The sequence below is a fragment of the Marmota marmota genome, unplaced genomic scaffold (assembly GCF_001458135.2).
Source record: "Marmota marmota marmota unplaced genomic scaffold, marMar, whole genome shotgun sequence".
Taxonomy (NCBI): domain Eukaryota; kingdom Metazoa; phylum Chordata; class Mammalia; order Rodentia; family Sciuridae; genus Marmota; species Marmota marmota.
This window is the reverse complement of record NW_026000169.1, coordinates 8812896-8832910: the sequence shown is the minus strand read 5'-3', so window position 1 is coordinate 8832910 and position 20015 is coordinate 8812896. Positions and strand designations below refer to the sequence as shown.

Below are 20015 nucleotides of genomic sequence, written 5' to 3'. Positions count from 1 at the left end.
CCCCACAATATGTAGATCGGAGCCAACTTTTTCTTCTATCAGATGCAGAGTCTGTGATTTGATATCAAGCTCCTTGATCCATTTTGAGTTAACTTTTGTGCATGGTGAGAGAAGGGGATTGTTTCATTTTGTTGCATATGGATTTCCAGTTTTCCCAGCACCATTTGTTGAAGATGCTATCCTTCCTCCATTGCATGCTTTTAGCCCCTTTATCAAATATAAGATAGTTGTAGTTTTGTGGATGGTTTCTGTGTCCTCTATTCTGTACCATTGGTCCACCCGCCTGTTTTGGTACCAGTACCATGCTGTTTTTGTTACTATTGCTCTGTAGTATAGTTTGAAATCTGGTATCGCTATGCCGCCTGATTCACACTTCCTGCTTAGAGTTGCTTTTGCTATTCTGGGTCTTTTATTTTTCCATATGCATTTCATGATTGCTTTATCTATTTCTACAAGAAATGCCATTGGGATTTTGATTGGCATTGCATTGAACCTATAGAGAACTTTTGGTAATATCGCCATTTTGATGATGTTAGTTCTGCCTATCCATGAACAGGGTATATTTTTCCATCTTCTAAGATCTTTTTCTATTTCTCTCTTTAGGGTTCTGTAGTTTTCATTGTATAAATCTTTCACCTCTTTTGTTAGGTTGATTCCCAAGTATTTTATTTTTTTTGAGGATACTGTGAATGGGGTGTTTTTCCTCATTTCCATTTCAGAAGTTTTGTCGCTGATATACAGAAATGCCTTTGATTTGTGCGTGTTGATTTTATATCCTGCCACTTTGCTGAATTCATTTATTAGTTCTAGTAGTCTCTTTGTAGACCCTTTTGGGTCTTCTAGGTATAGAATCATATCATCTGCAAATAGTGATAATTTAAGTTTTTCTTTTCCTATTTTTATGCCTTTAATTTCTTTCGTCTAATTGCTCTGGCCAGTGTTTCGAGAACTATATTGAATAGAAGTGGTGATAGAGGGCATCCCTGTCTTGTTCCAGATTGTATGAATTACACAGATCAATATTTGCCACATTAGAAATTAAAGCTGAAAAAATTTCTAAGTATTTCTTAATTCATGTAAAAGCAAGCATAATAAATCTAATACTTGTTAAAATGATATATTTTTAAATGAAAAATGACCATATTTTCCAAAACAAATTGAGAAAAATACACTGTTTTTTTGAAAATCTCATTAATGTCTGGCTTAATAGAAGATGGCTTCTCTTCTGCTTCTGTATTCAAACTGCTGTCTACATTCTTCCTCTAACTCAGACTGTTGTAATAAATTGCCAAAGTTCAAACCAGAGTTGACATACATAAAGATAATTAGGCTTTATACAAATATGTTGCATTTTCAGATAATATATTCTTTTATGATGTTACACAAAAGCATCAAGTGATGGTTTTTTGATGAAAAGCTGCAATGTAGAATTTGAAACCATATCATATTATTTTTCACACTCTCTTATTCTGAAATCCACTGGCCTCGCCTGCATTTTGAATGGTTCTTGTAACATCATGCACTGGTAATTTGAACAATACTATAGTTCAATTATATCATGTCATTAGAAAAAAATCATCTAATCACAAAGGACGACAAAAAGAAAGGAAGAAGATCTATAAAACAGCCAGAAAACAATTATCAAAATGGCAACAGTAAATCCTTATTTGTCGATATTAACTTGAAAATAAAATAGGCTAAACTCTCAAAAAAAATTTTTTTTTGAGTGGCTTTAGTTTAAACAAAGACCCAAATATATGCCGCCTATAAGAGACTCACTGCACCCATAAGGACACATAGATTTAAAGTGAAAGGATAAAAAAGATTTCAAGCAAATGGCAAGCAAGAGATAGGATAGGAGGAGCTATACTTAGATAAAATAAACTTTAAGTCAAAAACCAAAAACAAGACAAAAGTAATTATTTAATAATAAAGTAGTCAATTCACCAGACTATAACAATATATTTTTTGTGTGTGTGTGTGTGTTTTTCCCCAACTGGAGCACTTAAATTTATAAAGCAAATATAGTTGGCCCTCTGTATCCACAGGTTCCACATATGTGGGTCTAACTGATTGCCGACAGAAAATATTTTTTTAAAAAACTCTGTTATGTACATATAAAGACTTTTTCTTCTCATTATTCCTGAAGAAATACACTGAAACAACCATTATTATTATTAATACCTATATTATTAGGTATTATAAATAATCTAGAGATGATATAAAGTATATAGGAGAGTATACATCGGTTACATGAAATTATTATACCATTTTATTATATAAGGAACTTCAGAATACGTGGAAGATCCTGGCACCATTTCATTGCAGATATTGAGGGCTGAAGAAAGAGACTGCAATACAAAAATAGTAGGCCTCTTCAACATCACTTTCACAGTAGCAGATAGATTACTTAGATAGAAATCAATAAGAAAATACTGAAGTGAACTACATCAAATGGATCTAATTGACATATACAGAACATTTTATCCAACAGCAAAACAGTACACATTCTCAAATGCATGCAGAACATTCTACAGGACAGATCAAAAGATAGGCACAAAATAGAAAGACTACAATTTTATCAAGCATCTTTTCCAACTACAACAGTAAGAAACTAAAAATCAGTAACAGAAGGAATTTTGAAAAATTAGCATGCTCTTAAAGAAACACAAGGTCAGAGAAGAAATTTAAGGGAAAATTAAAAAATATCTTGGGACAAATGAAAATGGAAACACAACTTATCAAACTTTATGGGATACAGCAAAAGCATTGCTAACAGCAAGTTAACAGCAATAAATACCTACATATAAAAAAAAAATTCCCCAATAAATCAATGTAATACCCAAAGAAAAGAGAAAGTCCTTTGGGTATAGATGGAGAAGTGGATAGCTGGGTCAAATGGTGGTTTCATTGCAAGTTTTGTAAGGTATCTCCATTCTGCTTTCCAGAATGGCTACACCAATTTGCAGTCCCATGAGCAATGTATGAGTGTACCTTTTCCCTCACATCCTCACCAACACTTACTGTTGCTTGTATTCTTGATAACTGCCATTCTGCCTGGAGTGAGATTAAATTTTAAGAATAATTTTTATTTGCATTTATATAATTACTAAAGATGTTGAAAGTTTTTTCATATATTTGTCGATCGATTGTATATCTTCTTCTGAGAAGCATCTGTTCACTTCCTTAGCCCATTTACAGACTGGGTTATTTGGGGGGTTTTTTTGTGTTAAATTTTTTGAGTTCTTTTTATATCCTAGAGATTATAACCAAAGGACTTAAAATCAGAATATTACAGTGACACAGCCACATTAATGTTTATAGCAGCTCAATTCACAATAGCTAAACTGTGGAACCAATCTAGATGCCCTGCAGTAGATGAATGGATAAAGAAACTGTGTTATTTATATATGCACAATGGAATATTACTGAACCTTAAAGAAAAATGAAATGATGGCATTTGCTGGTAAATGGATGGAACTGGAGAATATCATTCTAAGTAAGTAGCCAATCTCAAAAAACCAAAGGCCAAATGTTTTCTCTGATAAGTAGATGCTGATCCAAAATGGGGGTGGGGAGGGCATGGGAAGAATGGAGGAACTTTGGTTTGGGCAGAGGGGAATGAGGAGAGGGAAGGGGTTATGGGGGTAGGAAAGACGGTGGAATAAGAAGGACATCATTACCCTAGGAACATGTATGATTGCACAAATGGTATGACTCTACATTATGTACAACCAGAGAAATGAAAAGTTGTGCTCCATTTGTGTACAATGAGTTGAAATGCATTTTGCTGTCATGTATAACTAATTAGAATTAACAAAAATTTAAAAATAAAATTAAAAAAGGAAAGAGAAAAACAAGAACAAACTAAGCCTGAAATTGGGAGATTTCAGGAACTAATAAGAATCAGAGCAGAAAAAAGAAAAAGAAAAAAAAAAATAAACAGAGACTAGGAGAATAATGAAAAAGATCAACAAAACTAAAAGTTGGCTTTTAATTATAAAATATATGCAGAATTGACAAACCTTTAGCTAGACTAAGAAGAGAGAGAAGGCTCAAATAAAAAATAAGAAATAAAATAGGAGGCCTTATAACTGATACCTGTAAATACAGAGGATCAAAAGACAGTATTATATAAATAATTGACCCACCAACAAACTGGACAACCTAGGAGTAGATAAATATTTTTAGACACATACAACCTACTAAGAAAAAATCATGAAGAAATAGAAAATGATTGAATCAGCAATGAAAAATCTCCCATCAAAGAAAAGTGCAGGGGACCTAACGGCTTCTTTGCTGAATTCTACAAATATTTTAAGGACTAAAAATCAACATGTCTGTAATTCTTCCAAAAACTTGGACAGAAAACTTCCAAACTCATTTTGCAAGATGAACATTATCCAATACGAAAGCCAGACAAGGACAGTTACAAGAACAGAAAATTATAGGCCAGTATCCTGATGCACATCAATAGAAAAATCCTCCAGAAAGTCCTAGCAAATAAAATTCAACAGTACATTAAAAGTATTCTTTACTATGATCAGATGAAATTTATTCTTGGAATGTAAGAATGTTTCAACATACACTGTGTGATATAACACATTAACAGAATGAAGGACAAAAATCCATATGATTACCTCATAGATACAAAAAAGCATTTGACAAAATTCAACATCCTTTGATGATGAAAACTATCAACAAATTAGGTACAGAAATACACAAAACACAACATACATATGTGACAAGCCCACAACTGATGTCAATGGAGAAAGATGAGAAACAAGACAAGAATACTCACTTTCACTGTTTCAATTCACCATGGTACGATTAGTCCTAGCCACAAAAATTAGGCAAGGGAAATAAAAGGCATCTTAAATTTGGAAAGATGCTAAACTGACTGTTTGCAAATGAAATGATCATACACAGAGAACATCTTAAATAATCCACCAAAAAACTGAAACAAGAATATTCATTAAAGTTGCAACATATGAAAATCACTATATAAAAATAGTACTATTTCTTTACACTAATGATAAACTATCTGGAAAAAAATCAAGAAAACAATCCCATTTACAATAATTTTAAAATTAAAAACAACTTTAGTAATAAACTTAACAAAGTCAAAGATATATACACATACACACACACGTATATTAAAAACCATGAAATTGATGAAAGAAACTGAAAAACCTTATATAAACAAAAAATATTTCATGTTCATGGAATGGCAGAATTAGTGTTGTTAAAAATGTCTATACTACCCAAAGCCATCTATGAATTCAACAATCGCTACCAAAATTTGATTGACATTTTTATAGAAATAGAAACACAATCCTAAAATTCATGTAGGACAAGAAAAGACCCAAAACAGCTTGAGGAATCTTGAGCAAGAAAGAATAAAGCTGAAGTCATCAAACTATCTGATCTGAAGTTATATCATAAAAGTGCAGTAATCAAAATAGCATCATACTGGTATAAAAACAGATAAATAGATCAATGGAACACAAGAGCCCAGAAATAAATCCACACACTTATGATTAACTGATTTTCAACAAATGTGCTAAGAACACAAAATGAGGAAAGGACAATTTTTTTTTCAATAAACGATATTGGGCAAACTGACATCCCATGCAGAAAATAAAATTATACCCTCACTTCACACCATACACAAAAACTGAGTCAAAATAGATCAAAGCCTTTAGGGTAAACATTGAAACTATACAACTAAGAGAAGAAATAATAGGGGGAAAAATCTCCATGATATAATCTGGGGAAGGAATTTTGGGGTATGATCTCAAAGCATAGGCAAAAAATTACAAATAAACAAATGGAATTATATCAAACTAAAAAGTTTCTGCACAGAAAAGAAAACAACAGGATGAAGAGATAATCTATAGAGTGTCAAAAATATCTTCAAACCATATGTATGTGATAAGGCATTAATAAATAAAATATATCAGGAATCCAAATAACTCATAGTAAGAAAACTAATAACCTGATTTTAAAAATGGTCAAAAGACCTGAACAGCCATTTCTCCAAAGAAGACATAAAAATAGATAGCATATATAAAAAAGTACTCAAAATCACTAATTTAGGAAATGAAAATCAAAACCCAAATGAGATTATTACTTCATACCTGTTAGGATGGCTTCTATCCAAAAGATAAAAAGTGTTGGTGAGGATATGGAGAAAAGGAAACCCTGATACAATGCTGGCAGAAGTGTAAATTAGTATAGCCTGATGGAAAATAATAAGGTTCTTCAAAAAATTAAAAAATAGAAGTGACATATGATATAGCAATCCACTAGAAAGTATATCTACAAAAGAAATTAAATCAGCACCTCCTAGTGATATTTGTCCTTCTATGTTCACTGCAGCATTATTCACAACAATCAAAGTATAAAAGCAACCTAAGTGTTCATCATTGGGTAAGCAGGTACAGGCAATGTGCTACTTACGCACAATGAAATACTATTCAGCTTTTAAAAAGGAAGAAATCCTGTCAGATGACAATATGGATTAGCCTGGAGGACATTATGCTAGTGAAATAAGCATAATAGAAAGCCATACCATATGATCTCACTTATATGTGGAAACTAATTGTGTTTACTGAAGACTGGGGAGTAGAGGCATTATGGTGATCTTGATCAAGGAAACAAAACTTCAGTTAGGAAGAATAATTTCAAGAGATCTGTTGCACATCCTGATCAGTAAAATTAATAATAATAATATATTGCACATTTGGAATTTGCTAAAGATATATTTTAACTGTTCTCATCATAAAAAAATGATAGTGAGTTAAATAATTTGATTTAGTCATCCCACACTGTGTATACATTCATCAAAACATCATGGTGAGGCTGGGGCTGGGGCTCAGGGGTAGAGCGCTTGCCTGGCATGTGTGAAACACTGGGTTCAATTCTTAGCACCACATATAAATACATAAAATAAAGGTCTATCAACAACTAAATATATATATATATATATATATATATATATATATATTAAAAAGACATCATATATATGTACAATTATTTCTCATCAATTTTAAAAAAGAAAAACCAATTCTAACTACTACACATATTACTTTAGTTTTTTTTTCAAATTAATACTAAAAAAGTTATACAAATTTCTCACCTGCTTGAAATTTGTAACTGCTTTAATAACAGGAGAAGCTGTTACCAGGAGAATATCTTCTGATGGAAAGTTAATCGCCAACTTATTTTTGGAAAAAGAGAAACATGATAAATAACTTTAGGTCTTGCTATAAAAATGATGTATGTGTGTGTGGGGGTGGGATAATACAGTTTTAATGTTATTAACTAGTGAAATTAAAAACTGAATTATTTCTCATCTAAAGGTTTTTGTTATTCTGGGTCCTGTACATATTTATAAGGCAGTGAATAAGGAATGTTAAACTCTTACATTGATAAAATGAGTATCATTTACATTAAACATTAACAAAGAATTCCTGAGCAAGAAAATATAAAGAAGTATCCTTTAAACTATTTTGTATACCATTTTAAAGCTATACAGATGACAATAAACCTGACTAAGAGTAAAATTAACTCCCATTTATTTTAAAATATTTTCATTCATCTTCTATGGGGAAAAAATTGAACTGTCAATATTACTTAGCATCTTTCCTAAGTGCTTTGGAACTTCTATTTCCTCATTTTGACCAGTTCATATTCTGAGAAGACACAGTTATTTTAATATTAGCTTTAACAAAATTTAGACTTAACTTGCTATTGTTCAATTATTTTCCTTTAGCTACAAGCTCTTTTCCTCACTTTGAACTTAAACCATTTATATGTCAAAATCTATTTCCTCAACTCCACTAATATATAATCCTTAAAATCTATGGGATCCTTAGTTTCTCCTTATTTGAATTCTCTATTGTATTTGACAAAACTCTCTCCATCTTTCTTCCTTGTGTATATTCTGTAATTCATCTCCTCTCTATTTACATTGCTACATCAGATACCCACGGCTTCTTTATACTACTGAAAAAAAAAGTATTAATCAGTTGCCACTGCCCCAAATACACTATAACTAAATCATCTTTCAAGATCTTTTCTTTGATCACTGTACTCCACTGCTTACCATCACCCGACTACTTGTAAATTCTAAATTTTTGAGGGGTGGGGTGGGGAGGGGAGTACTGGGAATTGAACCAGGGGCACTCCACCACTGAGGCACATCCCCAGCCCTTTCTTGTATTTTATTTAGAGACAGGGTCTCACTGAGTTGCTTATTATCTCCCCATTGCTGAGACTAGCTTTGAATTTGGGATCCTCCTGCCTCTGCCCCCGCAGCCGCTGGGATTACAGGCCTGCGCCACCGCCACCAGCTTTTCTCTAAATTCTTAGCATGATTTATAAGATCCTTTATGATCCGGTCTTTGCCAAACTTCATGCTTTAATCTCTGGCCAACACCCCAAAGCATCATGTGCACTGAGCTTTGCTGCTTCCAAATGGAGTCATGCTTTTCCAAAGCAGATTATAACGTTGCCTTCCTTTGGAATATCATCTGATGACTTTCACTCATTCTTTGATACTGAGCTAAAAAGCCATCTTTGAAAAAAATATACCTCTTCTTTTAATTCACTCCCTATCAACTCCAGAAGCGTTCCTAAGATTTAACAGTGAACACAATGGAGTGATTTTATTTCAGTGATTACTTTGTATCATCAAAATCATCTTTTTTTTGAAATACACACAGGTATATAAATATATATGGTTCAGTTATTCATTATAATCAGAAAATAATTCTCTAGTTGTATTTAATCCCTGCTGGTTGTTTTACAAAACATCACCGGAGATGAAATCGCTCCTATTTGGGGAATTCAAAGTTCAAGATATTTATTAAAGGGTTTCTTTATCCATTAGTTACAATATACTAAGGAGTTGGCACCTGTCTAGCAATTAAATGTAACCAGCTAAGACAATTTAAAAAGCAGGCTGAAATTTTCTGTCCAAATACAAAACCCTCTTTTCCCGGCATCACGGGGACCAGAGACTGGTTCAGCTAGGTTTGGATTCTCGGCTAATAATTTGCTTCCCACTCATCCCTGGCCTCGAGACGACGCTTGCGAGGTACTCAGGATTTTCTGTGGAAGTTACCAAGCAGAGTTTAACTTCTGGGAACCCAGAAGACGCCAGGGTAAAGGGCGGGGCGAAAGCGGGACTCATAGAATCACCAGGGAGGGGTCGCGAGAGATGGGGTGGGGGGGAAGAGGCGGAGCCGCCCGCGCACCCGCCGCACCTGCTCGGCACACGTGACGCCCGCGATGCCGCCGCCCACCACTACGAACTTGCCAGTCCTCACGGGAGGGCACGCTGCCTCCATGTCCTCGAACTCTCAAGGATTTCCTGAAGGTAGTAAGGGAACTTGGGAATTCGCGTTCCCGGAAAGGAAGCCTCTGTCGGCACTCACTTCCGGCCCCTGATCTGGATACTCTGACCTACGGGTGCCTGGAAGTTCATACTTGCTCTTTGTGCGTATCTGCCGCTGGTCGCGCTTTAGACGCAACAAGACATCACATGGTTTCCAGAGTTTAGTGTTACTTTTACTACTCCTGAATTTAGTTTTTCCACAAAGGTTCGATAAAGAGAAGATTAAAAAAGAAAGAAGATTGGTTTCTGTTGCGGAAAGATGAATTGCTTTGAAGTTGTCATTATTTTTTTTTCTCAAGAACTGATAGAGCCTCCCATTTTAAACTCAGTGATAGGAGGCGCCTTTGCGTCCTATCCACATGCTAGCCCACAGCTCACATTTTGTAGATGAAGAAACTGAAGCATTTGAGGAAACCTTGGGTGCCACCCATCACCTAACAACCGAAGGTTTTTTTGTGGAAGCACAAACATTCTTCATGACAAGGCAATGCAATACTATTGAACTGTTCTCTAAGACGTTAGCATTTCCATTTTCAATTTTTAGTGCAGTTAAAAATTCCAGTAATATATAGTATTGTTTGTTATCTGGTCCAAAAATGAACGTTTCTTTCAGGTTCCCAATACATAATAGAATGTGTGAGTGCTGAAAGTAATAATATCTTGTTTTTACCATTAACACCATTTTTGTGGTGTTCCTTTGGAGAAATGGCTGTTAAACTACTTTTACCATACAGTATTTACTTTATTCACTACTATTTATTTATTACCTGTCTAGTCTTGTATAATATTACCAGATAAGTTATGTTGTATCATTAAGATACTATTTCTCAAATGGCTAATTGTAAAACTGATGCCCTTTAATTCTTTAAACTATTAAGAATAACCATTTTATATATCAGGAAAACCTACTATCTATAATTACAGATATTTACTGATACCCATAATAGTCACTGTGCTTCAGTTTACTAAGTTAAATAGTAACCAGTTGGATATGTGATTCCAGTTTTTATTTCTTGTTTAATCAAAGCATTTTCAGAAGGAAATAGTATTTTAAGCCCCTTTACATTGAGTCTCACTTCTCCAGCTTATTTTCACATGAGATTCTGTGTTCCCTTTAGATTGAACTACATTTTCATTTTCCAAGATAAGCCATTTTCTTTCTTCAGGAAGAGTTTGCTTGTACGCTTTCCTCAACTACTTTCCCCTAGCTAATTCCTCATTGACTTTGGTTTCATCATTATAGGGCATTGATTTAACGTTCGAACCCCCATCTTAAAATGTTAACTGCCATCTTATGAGGAAAGTTTCGCTTTCCTGTAATTCCTCTTACCCCAATTCCCCCCACTTCATTAGTGACCTACCCCATGATAACCCTAAGCCAATCCCAGAAGGACACGACCCCTTTGCTCTGAAAAGCCCCTTGGTGCCATAGACCTAAGCCAATCCCATGTTATTCTCCACCTGCCTACCTCTGACACAAGAACCACCAAGCCTATCCCATAGCACCATAACTACAACTCTAAACCCCTACCCCACAAAAGCTGAATACCCAAACATCTCGGGGCCTCTCTCTCCTATGCAGAGATGGCTTTTATTTGTCAACTCTGACAAACTCTCTTGTATATATCTGCCTTTTCTCCATCCTTAATTTCTCATGTACCTGTTTCTTGTTTCTCACTTTCCCTTCAATCATGCCATCACTTTCTCTAAGTAGTTGTATTTAATATCCTCAAGATTGAACTAGTTGTCCTCTCTATGTATTCCAATAGCACTTTGTCATTCCCTCATCTAGACTTACATTTTAACTATCTACTACCCAACCCCCCCACCACCATAAACTCCTTAATCTCAGGGATCAGTCCCCCTCCCCCTTGTTCAGTTAGTATGGTGTTGAACAAGAATGTGATGAATGAATTAGGAAGTGGATGGAGCATAAGACTGCCCTGAAGTCCTCCTGAAGACTTTTAAATTCATTATCCAGGGATAAGATCCTCCTGTATATTATAGCTTTCCCCTTTTATGGAGTTCAGACCCTGGAATCCAAGCTTCCAGAGGAAATGGAGGGAGATAGGTGAAGATGAGAAGGAAGCAAAGCAGTAGGAAACTCTTCTCACAAAGGCAAATGGAAGGTGAGCCCACACTCTCTTTTCCTCTTTCCATTTTGATGACTGGCCTGCCTTAGAAAGGTGTAGTGATAAAATATGCCTCCCAAATTGGCCTTAACTTTTAGAAATTTCTGCTACAAACTTTAGGGAAGAGCCTTAAGAAAAGGCTCGTAGTGTGTCTCACCTTAGTGTTCATTTCATTGTAAAGGTAGGTTGGATGTGGGAATGGGTTAAAAGTGAGATTTACATAGCTTTGAAACATGAAATCTTCAGGGAGGGCAGCAATAGGGGTCTTTGAGGGGTAGGGCAAGGGGTGAACACAGAGAAAACTGGGTTCCAAGAAATATGAGAGACAGTGCTGAGAAGCATCAGAGGAGCAGAAAAGATGGAACATCAGCTTCCTTTTAACTCCTGGCTGGAAGCTTAGGAGTGAAGGACACATGAACTGGTGACTGTTTCTGAGGAGTCAAATAAGACCAATGTGTTGCTGAGAATTATGGTGTATAATTAGTGGTGGAAAAGAATAGTGGGAGGAGTTGACAAGGAAAGCTTCATAGAATAGGTGGAACTTACTCCAAACCTCAAAGGCCCAGTAGCAATTGGATACCATAAGAACAGTGTGGCAAACCAGATAAGAAATCTCAAGGACCAAAGGCTTGCTGGTGGAAATGAGCATGGGAAATACAGGAGATGGTAGAAGTTAGTAAGAGAGTTAGGGAGTTCAGAATTCATCTGGGAAAACTGAGGGAAAGAAAGCTATTTTACTTCTTCTGTTATCTTCCTTAATTTGCTTAGATATAGCCTCACATCTTCTCCTGATAGTTATCCCTACCTTTGAAAGTATTAGATCAAAACCTAACTTCCCATTCTTTTCTAAGTTGGTTTTAGAAATGTTTAAGAGTATTTAACTTATTCAGCTAGTTGATTGAAAATTGAAAAAGAACTATGAAATTTCATAAAGTTGTTAATGATTTATAGTTAAGGATTTACAGCTTTTGAGATGTATGACCTGGGTTCTAATCAGACTCCAGGTGTTCTGTGTTATATGACCATTCAGTGAGTTGCCCCATTTGAGTTTATTAGGACCTAGAGCTTTTCCATCATTCTCTCATGATTAAAAAGTCCCGTGCTACCTATTCTCAAAACCCAGACTCTCAGGCAATTTAAACTTTACCTAACTACAAAGAGGGAAGGTTTATTTCTCTTCACTTTCATTTCAAAGCTTTTCTTGCCACCAAAGTCATAGGCCAGAAACCTGACTTTGGGAATCCAGTAAATCAGGTTCAACCACGCACCCTAAAAACTAAACAGAAGAGGTAATAGTGAAAAACACAAAGGGAACTTTACAACGTAGCTGAACCCTTCAGAGTTCTTGATCCATAGGGTCCCATTGCCTTCCCTGAGTAGTAACACTGAATAAAATTCCTTTTGTACCTTTACAATGGTAATGACCATTTCTGTTGGTTTTGGGAGCAAGTGACCAGACCTGATTTACTAGATCCCCAGAGTGAGGCCCCTGGCCTAGGACTGTAGTAGCAGCTTTGGTGAGCCCAGCCAGGAGAAAGCATGCAGTTTGTTCATTAGCCACTTGGAGCTAACAGCCCTGGAATGAAGAGAACAGAAAAAGAGGGATCAGTGCAGCTACTAAAATTACATTCTTTGGGGGGGGTTTCTCCATTTCTTCCCACTTAGGATGGATGCTTTTTACTTGGTGAAGCAGAGAAATGAACTTTTGAACTCTATGGGCCCTGAAGTCTGACCTCTGGTAAGTTCTCCCTGACAGTGTACATTGGGTCTTGTCCTTCTTTTTCCTTGTCCTTTGGGATATTTTGAGCAATTTGGTTTATTTTGAGCCAATTTGGGAAGAAGGAGCTCTTTTGAGAAAATTTGGGTTGTTTTGAACCAATTTGGGCTTATGCCTTTTGTCTGACCGGGAAGTTTGGAATCTAACTTTGCCATGCCTATTGAAAGGTACACATACAAACCTGGTTAGTTTGGGGAGATCTCTGTTGTGATTGGCATAAAAATGAAAAGTGCTAATTCTGTGTTTGTGTCCTATATGGATAATTTTGTCTGTCTGTTTTTTGATAGCTATAAATACATGATAAAAAGATAATTAATTATTATGGCATACCATGATCTTGTTTTTTAATACCTTTATTTTGTTTAGTTTTTTTAGGTGGTGCTGGGGATTGAACCTAGTACCTCACACTTGCTAGGCAAGTGCTCTACCACTAATTAGCCTCTAATTAGCACTAATTAGCCTCTGAGTAATTTCTAATCTAACTCCAGTTTCAACCATATGTGTATACAGATGCAGCTTACTTTACACTTCTTTCCTTTTCCCCATCATTCTTACATCTTTCTTCCACCTGTCTGTATTCTTTTACCCTTTTTGTTCTATTCATCAATTTTTTTCCCACCAAATATTTTTAGTATCAACCTGGCACTTCAAAGCTGACTACTTTTGGAATCCTGAATATGCTCCCACACTACAATGTGGGGTTCAGGGATTAATCACTAAAGTTTGGATTTGGAATGTCCCCCAAAGATTCCTGGGGGACACAGGGTAGAAAGGTTCAGAGGAGCTTTGGGGAAGTGATTGGATCATGACAGCTCTGACATCACCAGAGAGTTGACCCATTGATGGACTCATAGCTAATTGGAGTATGGAGAGGCGGTGGCCATGGTAGGAAGCAGGGCCAATTTGAATGAAGTGACTCCTTTGGGGGTGTGCCCTTGGGAACTATATTGTTCCCTGGTACCCTTACCCCACCCTCTGCTTAATGGATGCTGTGAGCTGAGCAGCTTTCTTCCACCTTGCACATTCACCTGCCTCACCTCAGGCCTGGAGTAATGGAGTTGGCCTACCATTACTGAGCCCTATACCCAGCCCTATACCATGCCCTTTTTACATGAAAGTACAGTCTGATTTAATGTGATTGTTTCATGTGTTCTTTTGTCTGTTAGTTTTGTTTTTAGAGTATGTTGATAAAATCTTTGTTTTCTATTTTATGTATGTTTGTATATATGTGTATATTGTGTGTTCTCTCCACATGATTTAAATTTGCTAATAAATAAATGAACACTCAGATACTTAAAGGATATAAATACACAACTTAGTTCATGTGATTTGAATAAATTTTCACTAATTGAGCTAATTTAAATTTGTTAGTAAGACAAAAGTAAAGATACCTTTAAAATTATTAACACAATTTTGGCCTAGGTTACTAGGTAATTGGGATTGAATTTGTCTCTGTTAAGATGTTTACAGTAAAATGTTTATTGCTTTTGAGCAGGAAAAAATGGCTTAAAATATTAGCTATGCTTGTCTGATATCTTGGTGTTTGTGGGTAACCTAAAAGTAGTTGTTAAAAAAGGATAAATTATATTTGATATAAATGGAATAAACATTTACATATGTGTTAGAAGAACACATCTGTATCATTTTTAAGTTAAAATACTGAAAAATCAATTGCTAAATGTAAATACCAGTACTCTTGGCCTTTAAAATTCTATAAGAAAAAAATATAGATTGGAGTAATTAAAAAAATAGATTTTTATAAATTGTCGGCATATAGAAAAAAAACTTTGATTTTTGTGGGTCTTCACTAAAAAGCAAGATTACTAAGAGCTAAAATTCTAATTAACAGATAAAATTCTATATGCAAAAATACAGAACATTTAATGGAATTTTAATTAAAAATATAGTTAGAATAATGTATTTCATCTTATTGGGGAGAAAAGAAGGAATTTTGTAAAGATTGTTTCAAAAGGTTAAGGGAGAAAAACCAGCAAGTAGGAAAAATAGCTATAAAAAGTTATAGGTATGGAGATATATTTTTTGTAAGGAAAGTTAAAGAAAATGTTTTTGGAATCAAAAAGGATACTTGTCCTAAAGTCCAAGATGAAAAAAGGAGAGACAGAACAAATCTAGAATGGAAACAGGTTGTTCAGTGTCTAAGTAAGTTGCAGAGGGTTTGTGAAATATAAATCTTAGGAAATTTATACATAAAATTAAGTTGATTATAATTAACATAGTTAAGGTTAGCTAAGGATTTTTCTAAGGTCAAAAGTTAATGTACTGAGATCTACCCACACCGGCCTGTGCAGGCCCCAGGCCCACAACAGACCCAGGCCCCCTCTTCTCTGGCAGGGCAGACAACTGCCAGAGCCTAGCCTCTGGTGCAGGATTGCTCCTTCTGACCAGCAGACTACTGCAGGATGTCAAGCCCAGTGGGAGGTCAAGCCCAGTGGCCCAGATTCACCCACACCAACTTGCGCAGGACCCAGATCCAGGATGCAGTAGCATTCATTGAGGGACACCAGCAGGGTCTGGAAGCCCAACATCAAGGTGAGGTACAATCTGCACAGGTACTACAAGAATATAGGGAAGAAACTGTAAAATCTCAGATCCACACTGCAAGAAAGGAAGACACACAGACAACATGAAAAAATAAGGGAGGAAAGTGCCCCAAACAAACCAAAACACTATAATAACGGAACCCCATGGATAGTGAAATTGATGAAATGTCAGAGAAGGAGTTCAGAAGGTTCATAATTAAAATGATCTGTGAATTAAAGAGTGACCTAAATGAGCAAATACAGGTAAAAATTGATCACTCCAACAATGAGATAAGAGAGCAAATACAAGTAGCAAAAGATTACTTCAAGAGAGAGATAGAAACTCTGAAAAAAAAACAGTCAAAATCCTTGAAATGAAGGATATAATAAATCAAATTAAAAAACTCAATAGAAAGCATAACCAACAGACTATATCACTTGGAAGAAAGAACATCAGATAATGAAGACAAAGTATACAACCTGGAAAATAAAGTCGATCACACAGTAAAGATAGTTAGAAACCATGAATTATGGGACAGCATCAAAAGACCAAATATAAGTGTTATTGGGATAGAGGAAGGCACAGAGTTTTGAACCAAAGGAATGCACAATTTCTTCAATGAGATAATATCAGAAAATTTTCCAAGCATGAAGAACAAATTGGAAAACCAAATACAAGAGGCTTATAGTACAAAATTACAACAGATCTACACCAAGGCACGTTATAATAAAAATGCCTATCATACAGAATAAGGATAGAAGCTTAAAGCTGCAAGAGAGAGGAATCAGATCACATATCAAGGGAGACCAATTCATATCTCAGCAGATTTTTCAACCCAGACCCTCAAAGCCAGGAGATCATGGAACAACATATACCAAGCTCTGAAAGTAAATGGATGCCAACCAAGAATCTTATATCCAGCAAAACTAAACTTTAGATTTGATGATGAAATAAAAACTTTCCATGATAAACAAAAGTTAAAAGAATTTACAACTAGAAAACCTGTACTACAGGCTTACATCCTCAGCAAAATATTCCAAGAGGAGGAAATGAAAAACAATGATGAAAATCAGCAGAGGGAGAATCTAATCAAAGGAGAAACCAAGTCACATTAAATACCAAAAATAAACAAAAATGGCTGGGAATACAAATCATGTCTCAATAATAACCCTGAATATTAAAGGCCTAAAGTCACCAATCAAAAGATATAGACTAGCAGATTGGATTAAAAAAGACCCAACAATATGATGCTTCCAAGAGACTCATCTCACAGAAAAAGAAATCCACAGACTGAAGGTGAAGTGTTGGGAAAAATCATACCACTCACAGGGACTGGGGAAGCAAGCAGTTTCTATCCTCATATCAAATAAAGCAAATTTCAAGCTAAAGCCAACCAAAAAGGATAAAGAAGGACACTACATACTGCTCAAGGGAACCATACACCAACAAGACTGAACAATTATATGCCCCCCAAAATGGAGCATCTACATTCATCAAACAAACTCTTCTCAAGTTCAAGAGTCAAATAGACCACAAGACAATAATTTTGGGTGACTTTAACACACCTCTTTCATCACTAGATAGATCTTTCAAAAAAACTGTAGAACTCAATAATACAATCAATAACTTAGACTTAACTGACATTTATAAAATATTTCATCCTTCAATGAGAGAATATACTTTCTTCTCAGCAGCACATGGATTATTCTCTAAAATAGATTGTATGCTATGCCAAAAAGCAACTCTTAGCAAATACAAAAAAGTAGAGATACTGCCGTGCATTCTGTCAGATAACAATGGAATGAAATTAGAAATCAATGATAAAATAAGAAATAAAATCCACTCCAACACCTAGAGACTAAATAATATGCTACTGAATGAACAATGGGTTGCACAAGACATCAAGGAGGAGATTAAAAAATTTTGGAGGTAAATGAGAACACAGATACAACATATCAAAATCTCTGGGACATTATGAAAGCAGTTCTAAGAGAAAAGTTCATTGCATGGAGTTCATTCTTTAAAAGAAGAAAAAGTCAACAAATAAATGACTTAACATTACATCTCAAAGCCCTAGAAAAAGAACAAATCAGCCCCCAAAACAGCAGAAGATAGGAAATAATTAAAATCAGAGCTGAAATTAATGAAATTGAAACAAAAGAAACAATTGAAAAAATTGACAAAACAAAAAGTTGGTTCTTTGAAAAAAATCAATAAAATTGACAGACCCCTAGCCATGCTAACAAAGAGAAGAAGAGATAAAACTCAAATCACTAATATAAGTGATGAAAAAGGAAATATCACAACAGACACTACAGAAATATAGAATATAATTAGAAATTATTTTGAAAACTTGTACTCCAATAAAATAGAAAATATTAAAGGCATCAACAAATTTGTAGAGTGATATAATTTGCCCAAATTGAATCAGGATGATATACACAATTTAAGCAGATCAATTTCAAGTGATGAAATAGCAGACACCATCAAAAGTCTACCAACCAAGAAAAGCCCAGGACCAGATGGATACATAGCAGAGTTCTACAAGACCTTTAAAGAAGAACTAATACCAATACTCTCCAATTTGTTTCAGGAATTAGAAAAAGAGGCAGCACTTCCAAACTCATTCTATGAGGCCAATATCACTCTGATTCCAAAACCAGGCAAAGACTCATCAAAAAAAGAAAACTTCAGACCAATATCTCTAATGAACATAGATGCAAAAATTCTCATTAAAAGTCTGGCAAATTGAATACAGAAACATGTCAAAAAGATTGTGCACCACGATCAACTGTGATTCAGCCCAGGGATGGAAGGTTGGTTCAACACATGGAAATCAATAATTGTAATTCATCACATCAATCGACTTAAAGATAAGAATCATATGGTCATCTCAATAGATGTAGAAAAAGCATTTGACAAAATACAGCCCTGCTTTATGTTCAAAACACTAGAAAAATTAGGGATAATAGGAACACATCTCAACATCATAAATGTTATCTATGCTAAGCCCCAGGCCAACATCATTCTAAATGAAGAAAAATTGAAGGCATTCCCTGTAAAAACTGGAACAAGACAGGTGTGCCCTCTTTCACCACTTCTACTTAACATAATTCTTGAAACACTAGCCAGAGCAATCAGACAGACGAAAGAGATTGAAGGGATATGCATAGGAAAAGAAGAACTCAAATTGGCAGTATTCGCTGATGATATGATTCTATATCTGGAAGACCCTAAAAGTTCCACCAGAAAACTTCTAGAACTAGTAAATTAATTCAGCAAAGTAGTAGGATATAAAATCAACACCCATAAATCAAAGGCATTTCTGCATATCAGTGACAAATCCTCAGAAATGGAAATGAGGAAAACTACCCTATTTACAATAGCCTCAAAAAAATGGGAATCAACTTAATAAAAGAGGTGAAAGATCTATATAATGAAAATTACAGAACCCTAAAGAAAGAAGTCAAAGACCACCTTAGAAGATGGAAAAATCTACCTTGCTCTTGGATAGGCAGAATTACTATTATCAAAATGACCATACTTCCAAAAGCACTATACAGATTTAATGCAATTCCAATCAAAATCCCAATGACATTCCTCATAGAAATATAAAAAGCAATCATGAAATTCATCTGGAAAAATAAGAGACCCAGAATAGCTGAAGCAATCCTTAGCAGGAAGAGTGAAGCAGATGGCATCACTATACCAGAACTTAAACTATACTACAGAGCAATAGTAGCAAAAACAGCATGGTATTGGCACTGAACAGACTGGTAGACCAATGGTACAGAATAGAGGACACAGAGACTAACCCACAAAATTACAATTATCTTATAGTAGACAAAGGTGCCAAAAACATGCATTGGAGAAAAGATAGCCTCTTCAACAAATGGTGCTGGGAAAACTGGAAATCCATATGCAACAAAATGAAATTAAATCCCTATCTCTCACCATGCACAAAACTCAAAATGGATGAAGGACTTAGGAATAAAACTAGAGACCCTGTGTCTAACAGAAGAAAATGTAGGATCTAATCTCCATCATGTGGGATTAGGCCCCGACTTCCTTAATAAGACTCCTGTGGTGCAAGAATTAAAATCAAGAATCAATAAATGGGGAAAAATAAATAAATGGGATGGATTCAAACTAAAAAGTTTCT

General features: G+C 35.2%; 1 protein-coding gene across 3 annotated transcripts in view; it reads right to left on the bottom strand.

Moving 5' to 3' along the window:
* Nucleotides 1–9458, bottom strand: part of Pyroxd1 (pyridine nucleotide-disulphide oxidoreductase domain 1) — a 56120-nt gene extending 46662 nt beyond the window's left edge. For 2 of the 3 annotated variants that reach the window (XM_048787283.1, XM_015498221.2), the window contains exons 1-2: nucleotides 9273–9458; nucleotides 7142–7222 (exon numbers count right to left, since the gene is read on the bottom strand). In XM_048787283.1, the coding sequence (XP_048643240.1) occupies nucleotides 7142–7222; nucleotides 9273–9356 (165 nt within the window). In that variant the 5' untranslated portion in view covers nucleotides 9357–9458. The remainder of the gene's footprint in view (nucleotides 1–7141; nucleotides 7223–9272) is intronic. The other variant, XM_048787282.1, reaches the window with a different exon arrangement.
* Nucleotides 9459–20015: the final 10557 nt, after the last annotated feature.